Here is a 20299-nt window from a genome sequence, read left to right on the forward strand (position 1 = left end):
GGCGAGCGTGTGCTGCCAACCCACTACTCCCCCACGAAGTTTCCCTCTGTTCCCCACTCATTTCATACTGGAGCTGGGGCCCCATCCGTCCTCTCCATTCGCCGGTCTATACTTTTAGCGAGGACGTGCTAGACTGTTTCTCCTAGGCCATTTTGCCCTTTCCCTCATCCGCAAGCGAGTTAGCTACCGAGACAGCTCACACAGTCGAAGAAGGTAATGCTGATAGTTGTGGCCCAGTCTCCGTTCCCGTTTGTTTAATTCGTGCTTTTGGACCACCGCCTCCTGCCTGCCCCAAGTCCTGCTGCTGCTGCAGGGACAGCAGCCCTCCTCCTGAGCATCGAGAGCTATCACAGGGCTGGAACCGATCCAAGCACTTCCACCGCCGCCACTCACGAAGACAGAACACAGGGCAGACACAGGCCGATTTCAGCGGCGTCTCTCCTCCGCAGTCTTTTCAAGCCGCTTTTCACCCTCTCCACCAATAGAGATACACGGAACCAGCTAAACATCTTTTCCTGCAGTCACTAGTCGGATGCTGGTCAACTGTTGTCTGTCCCAAGTCGTCTGCTAACGATCCTTCATGGCTTCCGCCGTCGTTCGACCACTCCCTACTTCTACTACTACGATAGATCCAGCTTTCCGATTCCGCTCCCCTTTACTTTACCTAAATCTGGAAGAAGATGCGGAAAAGGTATACAAGATAATAAGAACCAGTGGTGCTCGTATTAGAAGCAACAGTGATAACTATACGATATCAAAAGTGCGATTCCAGAGGATTTAACGCATTCGCTCAATATTTGGAAGTTCCATGGAAGAATTTCATTTTTTCATGAGCATCGTTTCACCAGCTATATAGGCGGGCCGTAAGGAAATTCGGCCTTTTTTTCAGCAGGACCAGGCCAAGATATCGCCGGTGACGGCAATGACTTTTACATAGCCAATATTGTTAGTAAAAAGAAACGCATTTTCCTAGTGGTTTTATGATGACGGTATTTATCTGCAAGCTCATCAAGGGAAAACACACATGGCACGCTAAACTAGATCGAACGTAGGGTCGAGAAGTGGGATAGGCGCCCAATATAGCTTTCAACGGCAATTTTGAACGCTATTGCGAAACATTCAGATCTAATCACATAATGTCATGTAAAATGCATAGCAAACATGGTACCTGTTTTTGTTGGTTGTTCCTTCAGCGTAACTAACCTACTCGGCAAGAAAATGTAATAATCCAACCTCAAGTAGTTAAGGTTTTATTCGGTAAATTAGCTTACCATTCGTTCGTAAACTTCTCGTTTCCATCTTTGCCATACTGGACGTTAAAGGAAAACGGCTCGGCGCCTTTAAGCTCAGGCAATAGTAGGCGCGTCTTGTTACTCTCTCTGTCGTTCTCCCGTTATCCGCCGTCCTGCGCAAACCGACGCCTGCCATATAGCGTCAGTTCGGAACGTTTTAGGTCTGTGTGTGCAATTCCATTTCTGTAGACAAACGGAGATGAGACCCGTGCCTAATTGGCATACGAAACAAGCTTCACCGTGAATTGCAGTTTTCTCCTATTATATATGATGGTAAACTATTTTAATTGAAACGTTCCGAAGGACCGATACTAGATCGGAGCATAATTTAGTAACACTGCTTTAGCAGAAAGAGGTATACGATAATATATAGACAAATAAACATTAAACAGTCGTTAGTTTCACTAATATACTTTTGTTTATACGTTCTGCATCGTGTAGAGGACTACCCTCTACCTTGGATATTTGTGCATTGCTTTACGGACAACTTGGCACCTTGTCCAAAGTTAACGAGACAAAATATTTGCAATGATCATCTCAGCCAACAAAGCTAAATGGCTGTAACGATACGCGTTCTTTATTATTTCAGCTATATTATTACTTACATCGAAACACTCGTTTATCTATGTATGTATTGCAGATTATTTCAATACAACATCCACTTGTTTGTACCGGCACAGAACACTGTGTTAAGGAGACGTGTTGCCTTAAGGAGAAGTGATGCCGAATTTTTTACAGAGCCATATGATTTTTGTACTCACGTAAATATCCTGATCGATTCTAGTTTGTTTCTATAATTATATTGTAGCCATGTTACTGCTACTGCTGCTGCTGCTGCTGTAGCGCCTACCGATTTGTCATAATTGGCGCTAGTTGTTTATTATTAAATATTAAAATTAATATGCATTATCTTATAGATTATTATTGTTATTATGTATTATTTTATAGATTATAAAACACTAAAACTAGTAAACACGCTGATCCGTAATAAATTGTCGTCAAGCGTTGCTTGTAAGGAACAGCGTGTGTCTAAACCCTGTCTCGGACCTATGCGACCCTTCAGTTAACATGCAAGCTCGCACCATCATCGTAGCGACGATATGTACATACCTTTGGGATTTCGCTGAACAGATCAGTCAGCAAACATAGTTTCTCATGCACAGTATATGCATAACTGCTAATTATTCAATGCAGAAATACACTCTTATTCTATCAATGAAGGGCCACTTGATTGATTTTTTCAGCTTATTGTCAAAGTTTTTTACTTTGAACTGAAATTGAAACACACCAAGCAAGCCTAATTGTAGCTAGTTATGCTGGGTATTAGAGCTGGAACAATAATAGACATGTATGAGTCACTTTGTATGCGCAATGAGGAAACGAAAATGTCAGATCGGCCATTCGCCCTTTAAGGAAAAAGTTCCACTAAAAGCAGACGGTCGAGTGGCTCGACTCGAGCCCATAGCCACCTCCCCCACTTGTCGCCTACGTCTATGCAGAGGTTCCTTTACGTTATAGGACAGTAGAATATATCAAGGAATTAAAACCACTGTTATAACTGCGATGCACGCCTTTGAAGCGATGACCCTTAAACTACTGGGAACGCGTATTAGTAGAGGGCAAATATTGCCTCAATTCTTACTCGTTATTATACATATTATACATTATTATTACACGTTATTATACGAATATTATACAACATTGTAAGAAAAGATTGGAAAAACTAGGCCTTTGTTTGGAAATTAGATCAGAAATTAGGGTAGTTATTGTCGAAAGGCAAGGAGCGGAAAGGGTATGCTCATAGCTATATACAAGCACAAAAAATAGCGCTACATGTTACGATGCAGTAACGGCGTAACAGCAGAATCGCCTACTCTAAATCGTAAAGTAAAAGCCCAAAGTGTTAACTTCGCTCCGTACACGCTCATGTATTTAATCTGCTCGCGACACTGCAGTGTACAAAGGTCAATCGAAAGCTGCATCTCGTTGCTTGCCGCTCCTAAGTTTATCGTTACAAGGATCCATAATTTCGACCCGTTAAGTCCATACAAAAAATATACTTCTCTCAGCACCCCCAAAAAAACAAAGAGGTCATTCTGGAACGAAACTTAGTGGTCGCGTGAGCTAGTCCACTCTACGCGTTATCCTGTTTGTTTACTGTTCATCGAAAGATGCACATAATATTATAGCGTAAGGTTTACGCCCGTCGTGGGAAAAAACACATCATCATTATTATTTAACTAATTCATTTCGAACAAATAACGTCTCTTCCTTACCCCCATTGTACATTGCGGGTAACGATCGTATCAAGGCAAATGGGCACAACTTATCTATTTACACAACGAGGCCACTCATACTGCAATTCGTAGTTGACTTAACTATTCATAGATCAGAATGTCCTGGAGAATAATAGGCATAATTATGACGATCCACTGTCCTGAAAAGCTAAAAATTTGATTTATTTGCAGTTCTCTCGAGGGGCTCGTTAACCATATATTGGTTTGATGAGAAGATGGCAATCTAAATAGTCTTGCAGTGAACCATGAACAGGTCTTATTCGATATGTCCTCAAGCCTTAAAATATTGTACAACGGAGAAAACCTGCCAGCAAACACAACATGTAGTGGGCGTGTCAGCATATTCTCTTCTTAGCATCTTACGCATTGTTCCTCTACATTGTCATATACCCAGGACGTTTTACAGGACCGTGTACTCTTTCGATTAAGTCCTCATTGCACCAAAGTTAAAAATCACACTTATCTCATGCGCATGTAACTATCTAGTCATGCATCAAACTGGCCGGTACGTGGTTTAGCTAAAGCTAAACATGACATATGGCAGTCTTTCGCCATTTTTATTTCGAAGATTGCTTGACCGAGTCCTCGATCCTGTAAATGCTTTAATAAAAATGAAAATTATCGTATTTTAAAGTAAAAAGCAAGACAAGATGATGTAATTATTTTTTGACTTTCTTGTCACTGTTACTCATTATTGAACCCACCCATTACAGGGACGATATCGTCAGGCTTTTTCTAGGCCAAATTTGCACCTGAAACGTATGCGTTTATATAGCAATCATCAGGATACTAATTGATTGATTTGAATGTTCTCGCGGAACTATGACAATGGACCTTAGGCATGAGCGCTTAACATGAATTTTATAATTACTAGGATTCTCTGGTTGAGTAACCGTATCCGCACTGAGCCATAGTTTCAAACTATTTTCATCAGTGACTGTACACCTTTTAAAATAAACGCTTTAGTCAAGCCATATTGATTTGTAATGTGATAAAATCAAATATGGTGTATGCCTAATATAGTTGCCGATCGAAGCAGACTGACGATGAAGACTGAACTCGTTCGATCATGTTATTAATCTTTTAGTGGGGCCTCGCAATAAAGCCAAGGCAGCGAAGCAAATTGTAGTTGGACTTCGAAACCTTGTTATTCTTCAACCATGTAAAAAAACTTCAATAAAGTTCTAGCCAGGAGGTTATTTAGTAATCAATTGCTTATACTCTGTCAACTGCTCGCGCAATGACTCGAGCATCATGGACACTCATGCTACCTAACAATTTGAAACCTTTATTGGTTTTCAATACCTCCTCGGCCTGACATTTGTTTTTCAAAATAGCGTTATTACAAAGTCTTTCCCACGGCCATTTGGTCTGTTTTCGTACGTTAACTATTAGGTTCTGCTGAAGTGTCCAGGGGCTATATTTTTTCATGAGCGAATCGCAAAGGACCAAAATGATTCCAAAAAATTTCTAAGCGATAGAAGAGCATCGCTCTAACTAAAAAATATACTTATTGATTTCCTGAGATTATTGGTTTTGAGCAGTCCGTAGATGACAAAGAAGAACGCCTAAGACAAGATTCATACACTACGATAATAATATGCCGAGACATTCGTAAAGGATAAAAGAAAACCTACCGCTTATAGGGAGATTCCTTCTATCGTAACTATCTATCGTGCAAGGATAGCATCTATGCACGATAACTGCCTAATTGTCTGACTGCACGTTTAACCTGCTTAATAAAACCGGCTAACTTTCATCGATTCAGAATCGCTAGTAGCGCGAAATATTCTATCCGTTCTTAGAAATCTCTCATCAAGATAGGGGCTAAATGACCCAAAGGTTCATATTACCTTTACTATACGCTATATAGATAATCAGAATCAAGAATGGGCATTGCTCTGTAGACCAATACAAAGCGAGTACTGCTTTCGACTAGACCAATTTGAAACCTATCGGTTTTACGGAAACTATAGAACGTGCAGCATTTAGGGATATGTGATAAAAGTTAGCATGTTCCTTTCGCGTAGATACTAGTTATTAGTAAACCTTCGAGCGAAATGTATTAGAAATTTCTGCCAACGAATCATTATTCCTTTGCGAACTGTTACTGTTATCCTAGCTGATAAACTTGCTAAGGAAGCAGGTTCGCTAAAAAAAGGAAATAGTTTTAAATTCATCTTGTACTAGATAACAGTCCTAAAGTCTGCACAAGATCGGTCGCCTGCCAGCAGGCGGATAAGGCGCCACTTTACCCTAATAAAAGCAAGAACTTACACCATTTTCTCACATCGGCTAGTAGCTATATGTACCAGGCTAAGTATGCTATCTTTGAGCCAGTATCTTCAGTTATTGCAGTGAAAGGCCTAGAAGAACCTAAAAAAAGCCCGAAATACACTAAATTTAGATGATTTACAGTAAAGCCGAGTCCTTTGTCTTATGATAGTCTATTTTTTTATCCATACATTTTTAAATGCATTGATATTTATCAAAACTGAACTCCAGCTAAATATATAGATGGAAGTCCATATCCAGAAGCTTTGGTACGAAAGCTGCCAACTAACTAAGCGCCTAGTCGAAGCATTCCATGAACATTTAGATCAACATCATAACTTGCAGTTCGCTTATGCCTTGTTTAGGTAATACCAGACAGAAGTTACCCTAACTTTTCCTGTTCCAGTGCTAACGCTGGATCCTCCATTAAGCTTAGCCTAAGAATTCGATCGTATCGTGTACCAATGCAGCTACTGGCATATCAATTCAAATACATACATATCTATTGAAGAGCTAAAAGAATTCTAGCTACGACTAGCTCAATAAGCGAAATACACACAATAAAAACAAGTGATTTATAGGTTCGGTCTTCGCAATCTGATGAGGGTTGAACATCAAAAAATGGTTGACCTTTGACCCGTATTCATTTCTATAGTTTACAAATGAGCTTGAAGAATGATGTCTTTTGCTCGATGAAGGCACCACACCCGATCAATATTTTTGCTAAAAATTCTAGATTTTTCAAAAATAAGGCTTGTTTTTTTACGCAACATCGAGGACTATAATATCTCTTTGCAAATTGCTTTATTTTTATTTTATTTAAATAAAATTATATTATACATGTATAGAACTTCTATTAAAAAGTCCTTTATAGTTGTTGTATCTTCTTGTTCTTGTTGTATTTTAATTATTTTTATTCCCGATCCTAAATTAAAATAAATATGTTTAAGAGAGAACCAGGAGCACTGAATTCCGAGTACATTCGTAGCAGGACCGACAGTTTTGGGCAGTACGAATGAAACAAACACAGAGATGATGTCTTACAATGATACCAAAAAAATTGGCAAAATCGTACTACTCAATTGCGACGTCGTTCAGAACAGGCACCCTGGATCAACAATACCAAATGGTACAACCTGAGCCATTTCGGTACCGAGATGATTACATTGTTTTGTCGCCATCATCGATGCTTTTTTACATTTCGTCCATTCCTGTTTGTTAGGTGTTCGCTTATATAATTCAACCGATCAATACACAATTTGTGCACCGCCAACCAGTTCCTGAAGTTCAAAATCAATGTTTTTAACACACAGAATTTGAAGCCAGCTCGATCGTGGTAACCCAATGAATCGTAAAGTAGTATTGTGATGTTTCGATCAAGAACCACCGCGCTGGCCTGCAGTGGTACCTTCGGCGCCAAACTTTTTAAAGCGTTCAGGTACACCCTCTTCCATTTTAGCATGAACTCGAGGAACTTCAAGTTAAAGCCTGATTGACAATTAAGGGGTACTTCTTTCGACTAAACGTAAATACTTCTGTCAATTTAAGTTCTACGCGTGAGACGCTGCATAATCGGCACTTTCGAGTGATTGCCATCAGTCTTGCTAAATAAGGTTACTCTCCTTACAAGCTGGGATTTCCCTGTCTCGTCATGTCAGTACTCCCAGTTGTAGGCGTCTACGTTTGTATATGCGTATCCTTTACTCAAATTTGTCAGTTTTTTTTTTTATTCAAATACATTTGCTAATGTGCTTTTAGTAAACATTATTACCATTCCACTCGGACGTTATCGTGCAAAACATTAAACATTCAAATACATTACTAAGTACATGTTTAATTCGTCCATAACTGTTTCACAATGTCAGATTTCTGCCAACACTCTGCCTGATCAATTTCGAGAAACGGAAACGTTATTTTATGTCTTTCATCATTCAGGCTATTTTCTGCTCCTACGTGCCGCTTATCAATCCAGTACATGGTATTCAGCTTCCGATACAAAATTTGCACGTACAAGCTTCATGACGAATCAAATAGCGGTTACCATAATCATCAGTGCTGATTTTTCCATTTGTCACAATTATTCAGAGGTTCTATATCGGTACTGCTACGAACAGAGGAATGGGTGAATGGATCGCACGCCTCATCATGAGCAATCATGTGCAGTTACTGACTCTAATGGTCGATATAAAAAATAGAACAGGCAAAAAGACAGTACGCTTAGCAGTACGGCAAGGCACACGATATGCGGTGTTTTCTCTTCAGTTGAACGCTTGCACAATCTAGGCAATTGAAGCCTTTCTGTCCTCAAGCCTCTGACTTCTGATGAGTGTCCAGCTATTTCGCGATGATCATAAATGTCTTCATCTGCTGATACGTACATCGGAGACATGCGGAACTCCGCACGCGCCGTGCAGTCGCGCCAAAGGGATTACGTTCTGATAGGATATTTGAGGTTCTTCTAGAAAGAACTTTGATTTTCAGATTTTGAGTGTGACGCAGCTTCTACGAAATGAACAGACTAAAATAGAAAACAAAGACGTCACCGAAATAGCTAAATATGTGAGCAATACTCGAGTTCTAGTTGTGTCCACCGATGAGTAGAAAGGCAGCATATCGTTTATCCCTTAGGGATTTACTGAAAAAATCACCTTTCCGCAAACTGCAAGACAAAGAATGATTCGAAGAATATTGCTCAGGCGATTAAAGTACAGAAACGTCAGTTTTGCAAGCGTGCTAGGGCCAGTGTTCATTGACTATTTCACGCGACGATTAAAACGTACCAAAAAACGTACGCATTATAAAGTACGCTCTTTCGTTACAGAGTAATTGTTGAATCATCTCAGTTCTGACACTAGCATAGCATCTACTTACCAGATGATTATATAAGTACATACAAAAAACATTTGTTGTACCAGCATTACCATATACAAAATTATTGGAGGAAGGTTTAACTAATACGAAAGCAGCTTGCTTCTGTTTCTATCAAGTGGAGTGAAAGCGTCCCGACAATTTTTTTTATTTAATTTGTTTATTTACCAAATACAATAGATTCTATTTGTGGCAACACAAACGGTTCCTAGAAATAGCGGACGACAGTTGTCCGTCAAACGCACACTTCATACACTGTACTAAAGCACTTTCATTATATTCAAAATAATGTACCGAATAAATAAATGGTTCTAATAACCTAACCGGATAATAAATAATACCTAGATCAAATCTATGCTAGCTTATATATATATATATATATATATATATATATATATATATAAATACTTCAAAACGCTAGCCTATTAGTTCAGCAGTTGTTTTGCACATAGCTCACCGTTATAGATGTGCTCCTCTTTTATAAAGAACAAGTTTGCTAAGAAATTTTCTAAAAAATAAGCTAGGCTTGTTTATAATAAATGTTATGTTTTTGTCAGATACACACACACACACACACACACACACACGCCCGCACACACATCATTTGTCGCTGTTGAGTAGCTAGCGTATAAGGGACCCGTATATGAATGATATCCTTTACCGATAACTGCTACGTTTGGAACACTCTAGAGCTCAATGATTTATATAGCAAGCTAATCATAATATATGATAGAGACAGTCTTTCGAAAAAAATTTCAATTTGATTCATGCTAATAGACTGTGTTCGAAACACTGGTATATAATTAAGAAAAGAATCGTCTACGGGTTAACCAATGAGAAAAACCTTCTTATCTCCAAGCGAATCATGATGTGGCGCCTTATTCTTGTGTTGCTTCATAAGCATTTCCAGTATCGAGAGCCCAGAATCCCAACCCCAGTGTTCACCACCCCATGGGAGGGAATCCTGTGGGGGATCTGAGTGATCGAACATCCATTTACCTTCAACCATTCGGTGACAATACAGTCCCCTTTTGAAAGAATGTTTCTCCCAAGGATCGTCGCAGATTACCCTGCAGCATGCGTAGTGTGGGTCTTTGCAGTGTTTGTGAGTCGAACAGGGTCTACCGCAATGTTTATGGTAGACTCGAACAACAGGGCATACATTATCTGCAGCTCCTCCCTTTAGATGGGCCTTGACCAGGTCATGTAGTTTAGGCTGAAGACTGTCGTGCAGTTTGTGAATGTGCTTTATGCTTTCATGGACTATACTAGTGTGACTGGACCATCCTTTTTTGATGCCCTTGATAAAATACAACAACGGAAACGTTCTATCATTCGTCTTAGTTAGATCATCATCAGCTGTTGCATTAATTGTCACAGATGAAGCTTCGTCGGGCATCGCTTCGTTTGCAAAGGCGTCTGAAGCATTCGCACGCAGCCGTTCGCTTTCACCTTCCGGAAGTACAATAACATCATCTCCACTTACTACAGTTACAGGTAGAAGAACACTTGGTGGATCCACCAATGCGATTTCTTCCGCTGAAAGTTCTTCTCCTACCGACAATTGTTGCTTCGGTTCCGCATGAGATTTCGATGCTTTCTGCTGCCGTCTATTTTTCGCTAGGGGTACATGTAACCCTTTACCCGGATCTCCACTGGCTGTGACATGATCAATTACCTCGTTCACTGCTACGAGCTGTTGTTTACCTGAAATGGTGCAAAAGCCATTGCGCGTCAGTGCACGATAAAGCCGTAGCTAGTTAAATGCAAAAAAAAAAAATATCTGATCATTATATTTTTACTGTTTACTAGTTATTCCTTTCAAAGGTCTTTTAGACTGAAAACAGTCGCGAAATCATTTCGGACATGCAAGAGGCACTAATGAAGGTATTTTTATACCTCTGCTGGTAGACTTGTAAGAGTGTTCCGAAGAACACTACGGATCAGACTAAGAGGAATGAAAGCACGACAGGAGGATTAAAATGATTTTCGTAAAATCAAGGAAAACGTGCACCTCTCGTGCGGACCAAGCTCTTAATAAAACTTAATAAGATTACCTACTGGCTAGTTCTCTGTTAGTTCACCTGTCGTCCAAGCTAAAGCAAAGCATATATAGAACTGTTCCGCAAGTGCAATTTCAGTGAATATACTTCACAGACATATACACACACAAAAATATACTATTTTTGGCGAGGATACCAAACGAAGTCTATAAAAAACTAGGTATGTTATGCTCACAGTTTGAGGTAGCAATGCTTACGGACATATGTCCCATTGAGAACTACTATCGGCGATGAAAGACAAAGATGGAGCTTAGAAGCGGTCCCTAAAGCAGCTGAGAGCTGTTCTTCCGACCTAAATAAAAAGGTAGGCCTCAGGATGAATGAAAAATAACTAAACAGCAAGTTTTTTTCGCACTTTTCTTCAAGTAGGGAAAGTTTTTATGAATATTATACTATAGCGTTCCTGTCAGGCATCGACCGAAAGACAAGTTATCTACCATTTCCTTGCACTAGCTGTTTATTGGTTTCTTTCCTTGAATCGCTCAAAAGTCCGCCATATAAGAGAAATATTATATACACACACACGCAAAAACACAGACATAGACACACTTTGTGTATCTACCCGTGGCTCCTCCACAACTTAATCGGCTGCCTTCTCGTGTCTTTCGCCTCGAGCATTTGCATTTCCAGTTCATAGCCGTATGTCGTGAGATTTAGATAAAGACGATCGCTATGTGAAGCTATTTAGGACGGACAGGCAGAAAACCTACCGAATACAACAGATATGTTCTTTGGTTAGCGGTGCGTTAAGCATGTTTCTTACCCCAGTTACGGCTACAGTATAGTTTGCTGATATGCGCTCAAATACTGTTTTTCTACCCCTTGAATCGTTGTTAACCTTCTCTAGGAAAGTGGATGACTTTTCACTTGTATCAAACACCGCGTAAAGACCTTCTCTCTGTATGGCGTAACATGCGAAGGCAGCTCCGAAGATAGCGTTCTCTGGTCTATGGCGCTAATTAATTTTTGGAGTCAATTATAATTGGTCTGTACATGCATCTCGTATAGGTAAAGGTAAATAATAATATGTAGCGTTAGGAAAAGCTGTGGCACACTAAGCTGAGACACACTTTTACCTTCAACGAGTGAAGGAAATAGGCTCATAGCAATGGAAGACCAAACAGATGTTTTCGGCATGCCAACACGTAATAGCATTATTTGCCACTGTTGTGTGCTAGCGGTGTCTCGTCACACAGGCCCCAAACGGATCCGCCCACGTATTCGATTGATTCTTCCTGTCTCCTAGTACAGTTAGTGATATTCTCGCCAGAGTTGCTTCTGTCCACGCTATCTAGCCATTGTTGTTTGTTTCAGAGTTGTTAGTTGTCTCTGATCTGAGGTGAGGTGAATTAGATAAGATTAGCTTTTATCATTATGTGGTTGTCCACTTTGCCTCTTCATGCTGGATTCTGGTGCAGTTGTATTTGTTGTAATAGTAGCTACTGGTTGGTCTGCCGGATAGCCATTACCTGTGCTTGTGGCTGCTGCTGAAGCCAAGCGTGCTTTGTATAGGGCTGATGCTTTATAAATAGAACGTCATCCGCATGTCAATGACGGTAAAATACGACTGAATGAGGAGCAAGCTGATGCTGATTGGGGTCAGTGCTTGTGGTGATGGTGATGATACAGTACAAACGCAATGAGGAAGGCAGTTTAATGGTTCTACCCGGCGTACGAATATATGGCCACCCCAAGCTGGATGCCTAGGCGGAGCCAATCTGAAAAACCAAACAAATGTTGCGAAAGACATCGAAACACATAGAAAGAGGAGAGACGGGGTCGGAGTCATAGTAAACATAGGAAGCAAACGTCGAGGGTAAAGAGAGCAAGAGGCAGGGACAGAGAAAGAAAGCATTTGGTGAGATATACAACTTCTATATTCAATTAATTGTCTACTTTACTATTAAATTCCCCCTGTACATACGTTATAGTAGCGGTAGGGACGAGCATGTCTTCGACTTCGATCTCCTAAACAAATCTTACCATATAAAATGTTTGTTTGGCGTAAGCTTTTTATAATAGCATCAAGGCATAGTACGAAATTGACGGCAAAGCACCGTTATCGTCAAATTATTGCAACCGATAACGAGAGGTACTTCGTTCACTAAAGCAATTCAGATGAAGCTCAGACCGCTATAAACGAGATTTAGAATAATGTTCGCCTTAATAGTGACATCCTGCAACGGGTTCATTATGGCGATACTGATCACAGAATTACCCCTGGGGTTACGAAGCTAAATGACAAGACAGCGCGCCTTCCGACGGACTAAACTATTTTAGAGTTAGATTAGCATTGTTTTTCTCTCCATTATCGTATCTGTTACTATGTGCAGCTCGTTTGGTAACGCGGAAGTGCAGAAATTTTTACTTGAGCAATTTGCAAGATGACAAGAATGGATTTGGCATGTAGGGACTAAAAAAATGGCTGAGCAGAAAGTATTTTTATTGTATTGTAATATTTTATAGTAATAGAATTTTATTTGTAGCTTGTGAAAACAGCTTAAAAAACGTCCAGTTAAAAAAAGAAACTAGAGCTTATTCATTGATAAGGTTCGCTAAAGGTCTACAAACTACGTCGATAGCTTAAAAGGAATAATAAGTCGAGGCATAAATATTTCGTCCTTTTTTTCAGCTTAGCAGTGTTATGAATAGCTTGCAGCAGGAGAGAAAGTGATCACAAATGAGTTAAAGATCCTGTATCCAGTTTATCTTGCATATATTGCTATGACCACTGTTATTTGCCTTTCTTTCGAACACTTTTTTATCGTTGAGTACACTATAACTAAAACTATTCAGAATAATGTGTTATAGCACAGGCTTTCTGCAGGAATATAAACTGTCAGATTTCCCAAGCTTCTGGTCAAACCTTTTAAGTAATTGTCGAAATACTACCCATGCATAAGAGATCGACAACCGTAAACAAACGCCCGGCTTTTATTACAGGTGGACTACATTTGCTTACAACATGTATACATGGGTGGACCATTTATACATGACGTGCGTGTGTGTGTGTGCGTGTCTCTCCTTTAACTCACCGGTAACACCGGGTCGCTTGTCGCTTTTGATACAGAGACGCGCAACTCGAGCGATCGTGGTCACGCTGCTAGGGACACAGCACGACCGCCTCCAACGGTTGGGGCCTGGAAAAGCGTACATTCCACAACAGTCGCTTCCAGGGCACTCTGAGGAGTTTTCACACTGATGCAGGTAAGAAAATGGGAAGGGACACATCTTGTAATAGCCTAAACCGAGATCAAATTGACTTATAGCTGTCGTTACTTGGTTCGCCACTGAAGTATTGCTAGCAGCGCCCTGCCTTTCCAATGTGGGCACGTCAGCTGACTTCGACCTAACTTCAGAGGTCGTCGTGGTAACGTTCTTGATGTGCGCATTGCTGTCCCCGTGTAATTTCTTCGTCCGCGCCTTGACCACCTGATCGTGTGCGTAAACCGTTTTCGTGGCCGCGCTAAGGAACTCAGCGTCCCCACTCGTCCCGCTAAAAACTTGGGCACGGGCAATATCCCCAGTCGTAACTATCACCTCTAGTAGTAGTAGAGCTGCCAACAGTGGTAGAATCCTTTCACTTTGACGCCGTCTCATATTGGAATTACGCGCAGTTCTACGCGACAATAGCGGCAACGGTTCCAACAACGTTAACAGCTCCAACTGTGTCTTTTCGACGACGACAAATAATGCTCCGTTGCGTTGACTGTTTTCGTCAGAGAAAAATGCTTCTGCCTTTTCTTTTCGATGAACCGTAAATGCCGGAAAATTTCGAGGGTTAGATCAGTCGCAGTGTGACGCGTCCAAACGTTATCCGATACGTCGACACCCGATGATAGCATCGGACGGACACTACACTAGCTGCGACGTCGAGGAAACAAGACAGCACCGCTTTGGGACACAGCCACGTTGGGAATATAGCGGTGAACCAGCCAAAGGCACACTCGCACGGTACCCGACGATGCCAGAAGCGGCGTCGACGGCAGTAAAGAGAGGAGGAGAGGTTGCGTCGTAACAATGGACAAAGCAGAGCCGAACGCCGGGGGACATTCAATTCGATCTTCGTCTCTTTCCGATCTACAGCGACTATAAATACTGTAACCATTGGGCCCGGCTCAGATGCTTTCGAGGGTTGGCGAGGACTACGGTAACGTCCATAGTACCGAATCTCGTCAGAAAAGGGTCCGTTGTGAAAAGACCGCAATGGGTCGTCGTCGCAGTCTGACCTAGAGTCGATCTGACTAGGACAGCGAATATCGACGTGTTGTTTCCATCAGATCTATTAAGTTCATTAATAGTATATACACATATACTATTAATGAAATATATATATATATATATATATATATATATAATATATAGTATATAGGTATACAGTGACGATTTCATAAAGCTAGCTCGCACCGCAGCAAATACGGTCCGAATGCCGTATTTCACTCAGTTTCACTCAGGGACTTTTTGGAAGCAGTGGTGATTGGTTATTGTCCCCGCAATGACAATCATTTTGCTAAACACATCACCGTCGTTGTACAGGCGTGATGATCCGTTATTGCGCCGAACGCGACGTCTTAATAGTTTTTCCTAGTATTTTGTAGTCTAGTATGTTGTGTGATAAGTTTTGTCAAACGGCCAGAATTCACTTGTCGTAGAAGTTCGCCATGCCTACTAGAGATCATTAGCCCATTTTCCTCTGCGCGACGGCCTCATCAAATATCTGCAGCAATGGACAAACAGATCACTGTTATTGATATGGATAGCCGAAGAATAAGATGGTTATGCTATTTCGTCGCGAAACGCAATTTCCACGATAGACAAATACTAGGACACATTTAGGCACTATATATAGGTGCCTCGGATTAGATGCGTCTTATTTCACAATTTTAGCTATCGTCGTCAGATCGCATCATCGTCACCTAATCTGTTAATTATTCTAGCACAATACAGTTATGACCATTTAAATAAGACAAAATAGATGTCATTCGATTGAGTTACAGACGTTTACTTAGCAAGTTTAACTTTGTATGCCCCCTCCTATAGATAGCATTTCACGAGAAGCACATCTCGAACTGTATTTGATTGGACTTACTTAAGTGCATTAGCAGCGAGAGCATCGTGCTACGTTTACGTTACGTTTAAAGTAAGTCAGTTTAAAAGAATCTGTACCGAACTTTTGTTGGGCAGTCACAATGGCCTCTACTGTGAGAAATCTTGCACGGAGAACCGAAGGCTCAGTCGAGCTCTTCTGAAAGGCAACTTGGGGAGACTACAAGTGATTCTGTTCTCAACAGAAAAAAGTGGACACATTGATCTTCAAATCGGACAAACATGTTATTTACAATGACCAAAGTGGCTCTCTTGCTCGGGCTGTTTGTAGCGCGATAAGCAAACAGGGCGTGTTTACGAAACACTCGTAAAATCTGGCGAATAGACGTTGTTTAGGCCTCCTTTATTACCTTAACGTATACAAGAGATCTCTGAAGGTGTCCCAGAATGCTCAAGGAATGCACAGTTTTGCTGTTCATTTGTTTATTAATACGTGCTTCGACCGGATGACAAATCGTCCAAACTACAAGAAGATTTGATTATTAGTTAATAGTGTACATTAGTATCGGGATGTACTGAACAACGAAAAAGGCATTTTCATACGGTTCCTAATATCATCACAAATAGCATCGCTGTCAATGATTCGACTAACACGCGGACGGTCTTCAGCGGTTTCTGCCAGGACGGTCTTGCAGCAGTACTTTAATATGGTTGCAATAGTTAAACAGCAATTTAATTAGAAATAATAGAAGGATCTTTATCCTGCACCTTACTACTATGTACTTCAATTTGATGAAGCAGCTCAGTCGTTCGTTAACCGACAAATGGTAGCAACCTGGCTCTTTTCGATAACAATTAGTATTCGGGGTGAAATGACGAATTTTAAAAATCGATTAAAATGTTGTTGGGATTGATAAAGCTTGCTGGGGAAATGAATCAAGGTGTTATAGAGTCACAGCCCTATATTTTCACCAGATAACAGTGACGTGGGTGAAACATTCTTCATAATGCGATTGTAGGCTTTTTGTGCGCTGTGGAAATTGAGTTACACTCTACTGGGTCGCTTAGCGGAGGGAACTAAATACAACAACATAGCAACGCCATTAGACTAGAGATGCGAATTAGTCTTCCGGACTTCTTTTCCTCTTGGCTTTCTTGTTGCATTCAAACGACATAAGAGTGACCTCTTTGCAGGATTCCATGGCACAAATCTAAAGACTTGGATCGCGCATTTTGCATACCAGGCTAATATTACTAACTATTAATAACTGTTAACTAACTATTAATAACTGTGAACTTTAAGAAATAGATTCCGCATTTATAGATTTAAATAGCACATTTGGGTATCACTTCTTGCTTTTTCGATTTAGAAAGCAGGCCGCTTGTTTACTTTTTCGTTCGTAAAATCTCCTTCAACACTGGTACATAGCGGTCGAGCCACATTGACCATGATTACTTACTTAGCTATCAGTACCAACGGTTATTTCGATAATGGCCTGCTTCTCATTTCAAACAGGAACCGGTCGGTTGACTTTCCGGTTTCATGCTCCTCATTTCATAATCCGACGACTTTGCCAAGCTTGGTCAATCGTAAACTTTGTCGCTGCCATAAAATGGTGAGAGTCTAGGTTCTTGGTAAGAAACCCCCAACATACCGACTGGCGGGTAGGCCTCCTACACATTCTATTTTTCGAGTTTTGCGTTTGACGTCCCTGACAGGCATTTCATCAGACGGTGATTCCCCGCACGAAACGAAGTATGCCTATAGCCGACTTCGAGCCTAGACAGTAACGTGTCTTAAGATTAGCACATAGGTGCGTTACCCACTTAGCTATCACGGGGACGGACTCTATACCCCAGCTTCATCCAGACTTTCTTATAAAAATTAAAATCGAACAAATATAACGATTTATTAATATTACTATAAATTATCCAATCTTTTTTTCGTTTGTAAAGCTATGTTGGTGTTGATTCATGATGCTTTCTATAGAAAGGTAGTTACATTGTTATGGAAAGCCAAGAGCTTTTCTAATAGTATTCTTGCGTTTAAAAGATGCGATGTCGGCGTCTTTTTTTATTAAACAGTTTCTTTATGCGTTACTGGCCTGTAGTTGTTTTTGTGATTGATCTATTTGTTATGCACGGGAAGACTACTGAAAAGCAAAGATGCCTTGACAAAATGCCTTTCTTGTTTGTACGACGGTAAAAACTACACGGAATGGCTCAGCAATATTGATTGTGACTTTTTTAGTAACAAGTTTAATCAGGGCGTGAAATTGAACTAATATAGCAGCTGTTTAAATTTCCTGCTGATTATCTGTTTATCTAATATACCAAAATAAGGACTGGTTGTTATTTTACGTTAAATATAAACTATAGGAAGCTACTGGTTTTTGAGATAGACGAACAGACGGGAACAGTTTCCTAAATGTGTGTGCTTTTCGGATATCAGTCTGATATCAGTCTCTCGTTATGTTAGAGGTTTTAGTCACATATTACGTGTATATCACTCCGAGCTGGCTTGTTGATAATATCTGGGTTGGTAATTAAGACTACGCAATAGACATCCTCTGCTGCAGTCGTTTCTACTTGGTCATCAAATGAAACCCTTCGAAACCAAAGACTTTGTCGCAAATTTGCAAGTGGTGACCACTTATGGAGCCTACATAAGTGGCCCATACTGACAAGCAAATCACTACATATAATTTAAAGTGATCCACATAACGTTTATCAAAAAAGTTGATCCCATATTATTTAAGCAAGATCAGCAACGTCTTTGTTGAACAACGTCTAGTGAATAAGTGTTAATTTCTAATTTAGTGTCCATTGGTTAATGTCAAATTTTCTATGTGCCCTGCGGGCATTACGTCCAAATATCAATAAAAAAAAACGCGCTTAAAGTTTTGGCTTTGCGAATGTTTGCCTTATATCTTGATACATACATAAGTTTCTTCGGCTACGAAGATGACGTAGCAAAAAAGATCTATAGTTGCGAAATGATCTTAATTTATTACTAAGTGATATAAGATTCATAGCTTTATCGACATGCTCTGCTCATTCCGCTATATTTCAATATGCAACAATTGAAGCAAATTACGTCACATGATTTGATGCATGAGTAATCCGATGTGGTATCTGGCCTAGGCTTAATGAATTCGCGTTCACGTATCTGTTTGCTAAGTCTTCCACCTCCGTACAGTCATAGAACCTTTAATCTCTGGTTTTGTAGACATTGTGTTGCGAGTTTCATACATACGACTTATATGATATGCTCTACCTGTGGTATATTCTTAAACATATATATATATATATTATCTATCTATGGTAAACTCACCGTGTCGATAATAATAAGCGACTTCGACCTATACTATATGCGTACTTGTTTCAAACTGTTTTCATTCTTCTTACTCTCCGCGTACCATCCTATGCAGTTACATATATACAATACCAGACGGTACGTTGTTTGTAAAAAGTAGTACATCATCGCAGTGGACAGCTTGGGGTCTAAACTATAAACAACTGTCTGCGATGGAACGCTAATTTCGCAAGTGTTGACAGAACGCGATCGTTTTCGAATAGGACCCGTAGCAATACGTATATCACTATTCAGCTACGCTTGAAAGCTCCGTCCATAATTACATAGATCCGTAATGGACGCCTTTAAGGATGTCTCAAAATCATGTCAAAAAATGTCATGATATCTCAACGGAAGTCTTACCACCTAGCGCCAAGAGAGGCCAACAAACGCCCGAGCCATGGCTATAGCTGCCTGATAAACTGACGAGGAGGAAACCAATGTGTTCTATTTTATCTTCAGGGCATTGAATCAAGTCCTGAGGAGGAGTATATGCTTTCGCCGAGTTTTAAACGCATCAGTTTGGTAGTCTTTGTAATGATGAATGTTTTAATTAACATAGAGACATAACCCGGGTTGCCTAGCCAAGGGCATGTGCACTTTGGTTTTGGCGTTAGCGTACAGCCTGAACTTATCGGCAGTCATTATCGATTACTAGTGAATCTATTCTCCAATGGCAGTGGCTCTTTTTGCTAAGCCTGGTACGCCTGATTTATTAAAGACAGTGACGTTACCTCTACGTTATATAAAAGATCATTCTGTTTCTATCGAGCTCTTTGTATATTAGCCGATATTATTTCGCTGTATGTGACAATGTATGAAAATGCGTATATACAGCGTCAAACTGTCGAGCGAGCCTCAGCTTTATAGCATATGACGCAATTTGGTCATCAAAAATTTTGAGAGAAAAGCCTAGAAACCGCTGGTTGGTCAATTCTGTAGCAAGCTGCGATCGGCGCGTACACGATACGCGCGTAATTCTGCAATTCAGCTGTGTGTTTCTTCTGGCACTTCTCCAGCATTTTTACATCGTACGAAAAAAGACATGCTTCGAAACGCTTTTCCGGGAATTCGCTGCTGACACATCAGAGCAAGGTGGTATCT

At 40.4% G+C, this 20299-nt stretch overlaps 1 protein-coding gene across 1 annotated transcript; it reads right to left on the reverse strand.

The window, feature by feature from the left end:
* Positions 1 to 6652: 6652 nt before the first annotated feature.
* On the reverse strand, positions 6653 to 14711 carry LOC111262107 (uncharacterized). Its single transcript, XM_022836117.2, has 2 exons — positions 13830 to 14711; positions 6653 to 10438 (listed from the first exon to the last, which is right to left on the reverse strand). The coding sequence occupies exons 1-2, from the start codon at positions 14392 to 14394 to the stop codon at positions 9558 to 9560; spliced, it is 1446 nt and encodes a 481-aa protein (XP_022691852.1). The 5' UTR covers positions 14395 to 14711; the 3' UTR covers positions 6653 to 9557.
* Between the last annotated feature and the right edge of the window lie 5588 nt (positions 14712 to 20299).

This window comes from Varroa jacobsoni, unplaced genomic scaffold, assembly GCF_002532875.2.
Source record: "Varroa jacobsoni isolate VJ856 unplaced genomic scaffold, vjacob_1.0 scaffold_66, whole genome shotgun sequence".
In the NCBI taxonomy this organism is placed as follows: domain Eukaryota; kingdom Metazoa; phylum Arthropoda; class Arachnida; order Mesostigmata; family Varroidae; genus Varroa; species Varroa jacobsoni.

Bases quoted from the DNA above. Each gene is read 5' to 3' on its own strand.
- LOC111262107 (XM_022836117.2), bottom strand. From the start codon at position 14,394: ATGAGACGGCGTCAAAGTGAAAGGATTCTACCACTGTTGGCAGCTCTA. The intron at 10,439-13,829 runs GTGAGTTAAAGG...GCACCATTTCAG, and splicing joins CAAGCGACCCGGTGTTACCG to GTAAACAACAGCTCGTAGCA.